The sequence below is a fragment of the Megascapheus bottae genome, chromosome 31 (assembly GCF_031878675.1).
Source record: "Megascapheus bottae isolate mThoBot1 chromosome 31, mThoBot2.hap1, whole genome shotgun sequence".
Lineage (NCBI taxonomy): Eukaryota > Metazoa > Chordata > Mammalia > Rodentia > Geomyidae > Megascapheus > Megascapheus bottae.
This window is the reverse complement of record NC_143539.1, coordinates 2582081-2592029: the sequence shown is the minus strand read 5'-3', so window position 1 is coordinate 2592029 and position 9949 is coordinate 2582081. Positions and strand designations below refer to the sequence as shown.

General features: G+C 56.2%; 1 protein-coding gene across 3 annotated transcripts; it reads left to right on the top strand.

The window, feature by feature from the left end:
* Nucleotides 1-42: 42 nt before the first annotated feature.
* Nucleotides 43-8549, top strand: Flt3lg (fms related receptor tyrosine kinase 3 ligand). 3 transcript variants are annotated; one of them, XM_090322457.1, is made up of 9 exons: nucleotides 43-392; nucleotides 1135-1196; nucleotides 1630-1737; nucleotides 1868-1921; nucleotides 2115-2258; nucleotides 2705-2843; nucleotides 5336-5520; nucleotides 5630-5698; nucleotides 8330-8549. In XM_090322457.1, exons 2-8 carry the CDS (start codon nucleotides 1170-1172, stop codon nucleotides 5675-5677), a joined length of 705 nt encoding a protein of 234 aa, XP_090178583.1. In that variant the 5' UTR covers nucleotides 43-392; nucleotides 1135-1169; the 3' UTR covers nucleotides 5678-5698; nucleotides 8330-8549. The 3 variants fall into 3 exon arrangements, with proteins under 3 accessions (XP_090178583.1, XP_090178584.1, XP_090178582.1); XM_090322458.1 differs by lacking the exon at nucleotides 43-392 and adding an exon at nucleotides 840-876 and having other exon boundaries at nucleotides 2759-2843; XM_090322456.1 differs by lacking the exon at nucleotides 43-392 and adding an exon at nucleotides 840-876.
* Nucleotides 8550-9949: the final 1400 nt, after the last annotated feature.

Here is a 9949-nt window from a genome sequence, read left to right as displayed (position 1 = left end):
CCATTCACTCAGCAAATACTTGAGGAACTTCTAGAGCCCTGTCTCCATGGCGACAAACAAGGACAATAAAAAAGATAAGTAAACCACCGAGTGTGCAGGGAGGTGATAGGTATGAAGCAAGAGCAGGACTGCCCGGAGAGGAGACAATTTGGAAAAGGGTGACAGGAAGACCTGTGGGCATACCTCATTGAAATGGGGGGCAAGTCAGGCCAATCCCTGGAGAAAGAACATACCTGGGCCAGGAAAGAGCCAGTGCAAAGGCCCCGGGGCAGGAGCACACCCATCTTAGTGGCAGTAAGGAGGCTGGTTGGACTGGAGGCGTGGCTCAAGTGGTTGAGCACCAGCTGTGAACAGAAATAGCCAGGAAGATCTGGCATTGGAGAAGACAAGAGGTGAGACAAGGACAGGGACAGATGCCACGGGGAGGATTTTTTTCCCCCAGGAGGCAGGAACTCCAAGGGGGCCGTGGTGTTCCCAGGAGAGAGCCCGAAGAAGGGCTGCTGGGCTGCTTAACCAAGGGGGCCAATTCTGAAGCGTGGTGGCAGCTCCCCGTCATCCCCGCAGGGTCACCATCCCCAGAGCAAGGCCAGCCTGGCCTTCCTATTCTGGGTCTCAGGAAACTGCTCAGCTGCTGGAGCCCCTGCCTCGGGAGACTTGAGGTTCACCGCCCGCCCCCCCCTAAAAAAAACAGGGGGAGCCTGTGGACACCTCTGCACGGCGGGGGCCGCCAGTCTGCCCGGGCCGCGGGCGGGGCGCGGGGCCCCCCGGCGGGGCCGGGCGCGCGGGGCCGCGCGGTGGCGCCGTGGCCGGCAGGGGGCGCGCGCGGCCCGGCTCCCTTTCGCTTTCCCGGAGCTGTCAGGACCCCGGCGCAGCGCGGTGCGTGCGGCGCCCGGGGACCCCGGGGCCCGGCGGGGCGGGGGGCGCGGGGACCCGGCACCGGACGTCGGGGTTCTTAGAAGGGCAGACGAGTTTCCACCGTAACTGGGGCTCACGCAGGAAGCCGGGGGGGGCGGGGGGAGCCGGGGGCGGCGGAAACTTGGCCACATCAAGGGCAGGGGAGGGGCGCGAGAGAGGGGCGGGCCAGGCAGGGGCGGCGGGGCGCGGGTCCCAGCCCTGCCCTTCTGTCCCCTCCAGGAACCGGCCACAGGCATGAGGGGGTCCCGGCCGAGATGACAGTGCTGGCGCCGGCCTGGAGTGTACGTACAGAGGGGGACAGGTGGGGGGACAGGTGGGGGACAGGTGGGGGACGGAGAGGGGCTGAGGCAGGGTCGGTGACAAGAGGACGGGGGACACGTGAGAAAAGGCGGAGGACGAGTCAGGTGTCCGTGCTCACACTGGCGGCCCCGGCTTCTCCGGAGGCTGAGACCGGAGGATCGAGGTTGGGGGCCAGCCCGGGGAAGGGAAGCCCACGAGCCTCTCATCTCCAATGAGCCGCCAAAAAGCCCAGAGTGGAGCTATGGTTCAAGTGGTAGAGCACCAGCGCCCAGACTCCACACAGGCAGAGGGAAGGGAAGGTGAGGAGACCCGGGGCCCAGGGACGACAGAAAGGAGCACTGGCCCAGGAGGACGGAAGGGCGGCCCGGTGGGGAGGACAGGATGAGGGCTGAGCCGAGCCGGGGCCCCCCACAGCTGCTGCTGCTGCTGCTGCTGCTGAGCCCCCGCCTCCACGGGACCCCAGCCTGTGCCTTCAACCACAGCCCCATCACCTCTGACTTCGAAGCCAAAATCCAGCAGCTGGTGAGTGCCCCCCCCCGCCCCCCATCTCCCCACTCCCCTCCTCTCCCCAGGCTCCGTCTCCTCCTCTGCCTCTCTGCAAGGCTTGTTTCCCCAGAATTCAGTCAGCACCTCACCCCGATTTCTCCTACAGTCTGACTATCTGCTTCAAGATTACCCAGTCACAGTGGCCTCGAACCTGCAGGACGTGAGTCCCAGTGGCAGAGGGCCTGGGGTGGAGTGGCAACAACCCTCCGGGATGGAGCTGGGGAGCGGGGCACCCCCTCTTAGAGCCTGGACTCCTCCCTCCGCTCCAGAAATCCCCAGCCTCCTCCCTCAGACCCAGGCTGGTGGCCATGCCCTCCTCCTGTGACAGTGACAGGCGTGGATCTCCCTGGCAGGAGGAGCTGTGCCGCGCTCTGTGGCAGCTGCTCCTGGCCCAGCGCTGGATGGAGCGGCTGAAGGCGGTGGCCGGGGCTCGTCTGCGTGACCTCCTGGAGAAGGTCAACACGGAGATATACTTTGTCACCACGTGCCCCTTCCAGGTCAGTTCTGAACCTGGGACACAAATGGGGAGGGGGGGCCCGCAACAGCTCCCCCTGGCATTGCTGCTAGGTCTTGTGTGTGTGCCAGTCCCGGGGCTTGAACTCAGGGCCTGGGCCCTGTTCTTGAGCTTTTTTTGTTGTCCTCTTGAGCCACGTCCCCACTTCTGGCTTTGTGGGTGGTTCACTGGTGATAAGAGGCTCCGAGACTTTCCTGCCTAGGCTGGCTTCAGCTCTTTCCTCCTGAGTAGCTGGGACGACAGGCGAGAGGCAGCAGGGCTTCTGTGGAGTGGCAGAGGAGCAGAGGAGCTCTTTACAGAGATGGGGGAGCCAGGCCTGCCGCTCCTCAGCTCAGGGGTTTTCTCCCCTGAGTGGCCTGAGGGTGGAGCCCTCAGCCTGTACAGGTGCTGGGGTGACATGGTGGTGACACATCCCTCCCCTGCCCCCAGCCCCTCCCCAGCTGTCTCCGCTTCGTCCAGACCAACATCTCACACCTCCTGCAGGACACCTCCCGGCAGCTGGTGGCCCTGAAGCCCTGGATCACCCGCCGCAATTTCTCCCGGTGCCTGGAGCTGCAGTGCCAGCCCGGTAACTGCGCCCCTCGCAGGCCACGCCCCCAGCCCCCACGGGACCTCAGCCCCACACCTCCAGTGTGTGTGTGTGTGTGTGTGTGTGTGTGTGTGTGTGTGGCTTGAACTCAAGGCCTGCGCACTGTTCCTTACCTTTTTCAGCTCAAGGCTGGTGCTTTACCAGTTGAGCCACAGCTCTACTTCCAGCTTTTTTGGTGGTTCATTGAATATTTGAGTCTCAAGACTTTCTTACCTATTCTGGCTTCAAACTGTGATCCTCAGATCTCAGCCTCCTGAGTAGCTAGGATGACAGGCGTGAGCCACCTATTGTATTGTAAAAGTGATGTACGGGGGTTACAACCATGTAGCAAGGTAATCAGTACATTTCAAACAGGGTTGCCAGCTTCATTTTCAGCCTTTTTTTTTGCCAGTCCTGGGCTTGAGCTCAGGGCCTGAGCACTGTCCTTGGACTTTCTCAAGGCTAGAGCTCTACCACGTGAGCCTCAGCACCACTTCTGGCTTTTTTCTATGTATGTGGTACCGAGGAATCGAACCCGGGTCTTCATTCATGCTAGGCAAGCACTCTACCACTAGGCCAAACTCCCGGCCCAGCCTCACTTTCTTGAATTAATCAAAGTATAGATATTAACCAAAGCAGGAATTTGACATGGTTCCTGTCCATAAGCTTCATTCAGGTGTGACAGTTATTGCTGTACATTTGTGTATTAGTTTGCTGCTGCTGCTGCTGCTGCTGCTGTAACAAAATCTCACCAACCTGTGGCTTAACCCACAGAAAGCAGTGGACGTCCCCCAGACAAGGTCAAGTGCAAGGTTATGGGGTCGATGAGGGTTGCATTTCTTTTGGCCATTTTTCTGGTCACATGACGTTCTCCCTCTTTGCTCCATCCGCTTTCCTGCAGCTTTTATGTTATTGCTTATTTGTCCTGCCACGTGCCCAGCCTTAAACTGTCCATCCGTCTTCCCTGCCATGTGTGGGACTCACAGGCATGCGCCACAAGCCTTGAGGTCTGTGTCTTATCAGTATGTGCGCAGTCAGGCAGTCCTGTCTCCTGCCCTGCTGTGTGGGTCCCTCACTGGGACCTTGATACTTCATGCCATCACCACAAACCCTGTCTGCCACCACAGCCATCCCTGAGCCCTGGGAACCAGTAACCTCTCCCCCATAATTACGTTGTTGCACTGAATTGCAGTGATGTTAAATTCACTCTTTCCCGCCACCCCTTTCTTAACGTCTTTTCCATGCTGAGGATGAACTTCAGAGCCTTATACCTGCTGGCTAGGCAAGCACTCTACCACTCCCCACCTAGAACTCCATTCCCACTTTATTGAATGCAGTATCCCCAAAATACTACCTTCCAACACATTATCTATCTCCACTATCTAACTATATATATTATTAACATTGTCTATAACTATATTATATATAGTTATAGTTTTTGTTTTTCAAGAGCCTAGGCTGGCCTCCGATTTGCTACTTAGCCCAGGTTGGCCTTGAAGTGTCCCTCCCCCTGGTATTACAGGCATGTGCCACCACACTTAGTTTATCATCAATACAATTAGAGAGCCATGTGTGCTTGTAACTCCACTCACTGAGACAGTGAGGCCAGAGCTCCCCAGAGCCCAAGAGTTCAAGGCAAGGCTTCTTAACACAGTAAGACCTTGGCTCAAAAAGAAAAACAGTTAGTGCCAGTGGCTCACATCCTCAGGCGTCCATGACACTCGGATCTCAAATGAAACAGCAAAAAGCCAAACGTGGAAGAACGCTAGCCTTGAGTGAAACAGCTAATCCGGAATCTGAGTCCTTGAGTTCAAGACTCGGTACCTGGTTGGCACACACACACACACACACACACACACACCCTTGAGCAGTGTCACTGTATAGTGACTCTTATTAGTGGTGGCTGATCTTGCTGTACAGTCACTGCTGGTTCTGGCAGAAAATAACCCAGACAAGTTACCGCCTGTTCTTCCTGCGCAAAGCTCACATGCTATGGGGAAAGACAAGTGTCTTCTTCTTGCTGTTGTTGTCGGTTTTGTGGCTTGGACTCTGGGCCGGGCCACTGTCCTGAGCTCTTCAGCTCAAGGCTTTGAACTACAGTCCTCAAATCTCCGACTCCTGAGTGGCTGGGATTACAGACATCAGCCTCTGGTGCCGGTAAAGGTAGACATCTGTGAACACCAGAAATGGTTAAGCTTCATGGATTCCAAGTAAAATTCAGATTGCTTCTGTACCAGGTCTTCTAAGCATATTGTATAGTCCCTGGGCGTTCTTTTGAGATTCAGAGGCTCACTAATGTACTCCAGGCTGGCCTGGAATTCAATGGGACTACAGACGGGTACTACCAGACCCAGCTTTTACTGCAGACGAGGAAACTGAGTCAGAGAGAAGCCATGAGCCAACTGAGGCCATGGCGGACCCTAGGCAGTCCCCCTTTCCCTCGTGATGAGGCACTTCTCCTCCCGGTTACCCATCTTTTTCTGTCTCCCTAGATTCCTCCACCCTGCTGTCCCCGACTCCTGGGGCCCTGGAAGGGACAGAACTGCCTGCCGCCCAGCCTTCCTTGCTGCTGCTCTTGCTGCTGCTGCTGCCAGCTGCCCCCCTGCTGCTGCTGGTCACTGCCTGGTACCTGCACTGGCAAAGGCCCAGAGGGAGTGCCCCCAGCCCTGGGGAGCAGGTAAGAGCCCAGCAGGCAAAGCCTGGTGGTGGTGGTGGTGGTGGCTGTGAGAGACTGGGGTGGCTTGGGGGCCCTACCCAGCCTGAGGCTAACCCCATGGGGGCAACAGGGGCCCCCCACCTCCCACCCTCAGGATACACTGCTGGAGGAGCGATGACTGGGCCACAGCCTCATCTTGGTGAGTCCTGCCAACTTTGTGGCCAGAGCCTTGGACGGGCTCTGGACAGCTGGAGGCACTGTGAAGACAAGGGAGGGCTGCTGGCAGGGGAGGAGCCGAGCCTGGTCTTGGTGCAGAAAATGTGTGCTGTGGACCCAGGAGGACCGGGTGGAAGAAGAGAAAGATGATCAGGCCAGGAGTTTGGCCTACTGGTGGAGTGTTTGCCTAGCATGCATGAAGAGCCGGGTTCGATTCCTCGGTACCACATACATAGAAAAAGCTGGAAGTAGTGCTGTGGCTCAAGTGGTAGCCTTGAGAAAGCCCAAGGACAGTGCTCTAGCCCTGAGTTCAAACCCCAGGATTAGAAAAAAAAAATGGTCAAAGAGGAGGCTGGGGAGGGTTTGGGGCAGTCAGCTGTCAGAATCACAAAGCCTGAGGTGAGATTTGGGAGATCTTAGGGTTTGAACTCAGGGCCTAAGCACTGTCCCTAAGCTCTTTTATTCAAGGTCAGCACTCTACCACTTTGGGCCACTCGGTGGTTAATTAGAGCTAAGAGTCTCAGAGACTTTCCTGCCCAGGCCGGATTTGAACTAAGATCCTCAGATCTCAACCTTCTGAGTAATTAGGACTATAGGCGTGTGCCACTAGCGCCTGGCTTTGTTTGTTTGAGCCTGGGAGCTGCCCCTTAGCTTTTTTTTTTTTTTTTTTTTTTTACCACCACTTGAGCCACACCTCCACTTCTGGCTTTTTGGTGGTTAATTGGAACTGTGAATCTCACAGACTTGCCTGCTCAGGCTGACTTTGAACTATTAGCTTTAGACGCCAGCTCCCTGAGGAGCTGACATGACAGGCATGAGTCACGGCATCTGCTGTACTGCTGATCTTGACAGACGAGTTGGCACAGATAACCACGGGCGTGGTCTAGTGATGTCATGGCCAGTGGGGGGGGGGTCCCAGAGGACTGGACTGAGCGAATGAAGGACCCTGGGAGATGCAGGAGTCTGTATGCCAGGACAGAGTGGCCTCCTGGGGGCAGGAATGGCCTAGCATTCCAGCCTCTAGGATGGCATAATTCAAGGTGGTCCCATACCTTCAAGGTATCTCCAGTACCTTGTGCTGCTGGCACTAGGAAGTAAGAAGCCATGGGAGGGGCCGGGAGTTTGGCCTAGTGGTTAAAGTGCTTGCCTAGCATGCATGAAGACCCGGGTTCGATTCCTCGGTACCACATACATAGCAAAAAGCCGGAAGTGGTGCTGAGGCTCAAGTGGTAGAGCTCTAGCCTTGAGAAAGCCCAAGGACAGTGCTCAGGCCCTGAGCTCAAGCCCAGGACTGGCAAAAAAAAAAAAAAGAAGCCATGGGAGGCTAGGCGCTGGTGACTCACCCCTGTAATGCAATCTACTCAAGAGGCTGAGATCTGAGGATCTTAGTTCAAAGCCAGCCTGGGCAGAAAAGTCTGTGAGACTCTTAGCTCCAATTAATGACAGAAAAAACCCAAAGTGGTGCAGTGGCTCAAGTGGTAGAGTACTGGTCTTGAATGAAAGGAGCTCAAGGACAGCATCCAGGTCCAGAGTTCAAGCACCTAGATTGGCAAAAAAAATAAAATAACTCAAGGACAGCACCCAAGCCCTAAGTTCAAGAGCAGGATCATTATGCTGCACCCCCCAAAAGAAAAAAAAAAAGCTGGAGCCAGATGAGGTGGCTCCCGCCTGTAATCCTATCTACTCAGGAGGTTGAGATCTGAGGATCAAGGTCAAAGCCAGCCCAGGCACAAAAGGACCTGAGACTCTTATCTCCAATTAACCTCTAGAAAATGGGAAGTGGGGCTTGGCTCAAGGGTAGGGCTATAGCCTTGAGCTGAAGTGCTCTGGGACAACACCCAGGCCCAGGGGTAGTAGGGTGGTAGCCTTGAGCTGAAGGGCTCAGAGATAGTGCCCAGGCAGAGTTCAAGCCCCAAGACCACCCCCCTCCCCCCAAAAAAGAAGCTGGAAATGGAACCATTGCTCATTTGATAGAGCACCAGAGTTGAGCAGAAAAAGATAAGCCGAGAGCATGTGGCCCTAAGTTCAAACCCCAGAACTGACACTGTGCATGCCCCTTTCCAATACAAGGCTCCAGCTGGGCGTGGAAGTTCGTGATGTTTAATCTCAGCACTGAAGAGACTTAGGACAAAAGGATCTGGAACGGAAGCTAAAGGCCAGCCTGGGCTATATAAGGAGACCCTGTCTCATAAAACCAGAAAAACAAAACTCCATTGTTTTTTTCACTCTTGTTTCTGTCTAGCCAGTCATCCCACTCTCAATAACCATGGTGTTTCCTTTCTTTTGAGAGACAAACTGAACTTTAAACTTTCCCTTTTTTGTCTGAGGGTTTTTTTTTTTTTTTTTTTGCCAGTCCCTGGACTCTGTCCCTGAGTCTCTTTATGCTCTAAGGGAGTACTCTACCACTTGAACCACAGCACCACTTCCAGCTTTTTTCTGAGTAGGTTATTGGAGATAAGAGTCTCCATGGACTTTTCTGCCCAGGCTGGCTGGCTTCAAACCATGATCCTCAGATCTCAGCCTCTTGAGTAGCTAGAATGACAGGCATGAGACACTGGCAACCTGAGCTTTTAACAACTCAGTAAGAGTAACGTTTGCTCATCCAATGTGACAGGCAAAGGCACTGAAGACCAGCAAGAGGAGGAACCTGCCAGAGGACACACTGCAAGGATCCAAAGGAGGCTGGCTGCAGGCTGGTTCTTTCCCAGGATAGGACACCCACACTGGCTGTCTCCCCAACAAGGGCAAAATGTCAAGACCCAGCCCTCACCTTCTTTCCCTGTCTCTGTACAAAGACTTTATCGCAATGCACTTGTATATAAACCGTTCTTTTCTGCCAGCTCTGTGAAGCCTGTGTGTGGATGGGGTAGAGGGTGACCAGTGAAGTGAAGGTTTCAGACTTCCATTTTTCAGTTAGTGCATTGTTTCCTTCAAACTGTTTGTTGCAGCCTCCTGGGTAAGAGGGAGGGGTGGCCCAGGCCTAGATCTGGGCATGGCTAGGACCCACATGGGAGGCAGAAGCAGCCCAGATCTGTGCAGAAAACTGGACTCTCAGGACAGAATGACAATGTGCTGCAGAGATGGTCACACAAACAGTGTGCCATCCACCCAGGCGGGGATAGATCAGGCAGGCTCGCTTTCTCTAGAGGACAGGATTCCTGGGCTACAGGTCATTGGATTGTGATAACCCAGCCCTGGGAGGAAGGCGTCCCAGGAGAAAGGACACAACCGAAGCAGGGCACCAGTGACTCATGCTGGTCATCCTAGTTACCCAGGAGGCTGAGATAGGAAGATGGCGGTTCAAAGCCACCTCGCATAAGAAAGAACCGCGAAAACCAGCAAAAGGCCGGAAGTGGAGCTGTGGTTCAAGTAGTGGAGGACCAGCCTCAAGGCACAGCGCCCAGGCTGAGCTCAGGCCTCGGGACAGACGCGCACGCACGGCGCGGGGGCCGGGGGACACAGCCAAATCAAACTCAAGGGAAAAAGCTCCGTGGGGAAAGTTTAAAAAAAAGTTCGGCCAGGCGTCGGGAAGCCATTCCCGTAGGCGTGCGTCGACCTCGCCCTGCGCCCCGCGCTTCCACCTGCCTACAGACGGGGGTACAGGCGGGGCTCGCCCTCTGCGGGCCACCGCCTGCCCTGCAGCCGTCGCTCGGTGTCCCGCCGGGGTCATGGCGCTGCCCTTCTTCCCCGGCGCGGACAGACTCACATGGCGGCGCTCCATTGTACGGCAACGGTCCCCGCGGGGCCGCCGGGGCGCCCACGTGACGCCCTCGCCCCGCCCAGATTCCATCCGAATGGCTCTGGATTGGACGAAACAGAAAAGAACCCGCCCAGCAGCGGGGCGAAGCTGCGCACGCGCCGGACAACCGGGCCAATGAGAAGGCGGAAGGCCGGGCCTGCGGCTGGGGTGACGTCACTTCCTCCGCCCCTGCAGCAAGGGATAAGAAACCCTGCGCCAGTACTTCCTCCTTTTCCAGGCGGCTGCCGAAGATGGCGGAGGGGCAGGTTGGTTCTCCGTGCCGGCCGGGGCGGCGTGGGGTTGGGCAGGTCCGGGCGGGAGCCGAGCTGGGGCCTCCACCTCCCTTCCGCGTGAGTGATGGAGCGTAGGAACGACAGATAATCGAGATGGAGCTGTTTTGGCGTAAGGGGAGTCGAGCGTGGGCACAGAAGACCGCGGCTGTCTTTGTGTGTCTGGAAATGGCAAAGAAGCGGCTTTCTGTGCCTTTCCGAGGTG

Excerpts from the sequence above, each read along its gene's own strand:
- Flt3lg (XM_090322457.1), top strand. The coding sequence starts at position 1,170 with ATGACAGTGCTGGCGCCGGCCTGGAGT. Across the intron at positions 1,197-1,629 it reads TGCTGGCGCCGGCCTGGAGT|CTGCTGCTGCTGCTGCTGCT; the intron begins GTACGTACAGAG and ends GGCCCCCCACAG. Across the intron at positions 5,521-5,629 it reads CCCCCAGCCCTGGGGAGCAG|GGGCCCCCCACCTCCCACCC; the intron begins GTAAGAGCCCAG and ends TGGGGGCAACAG.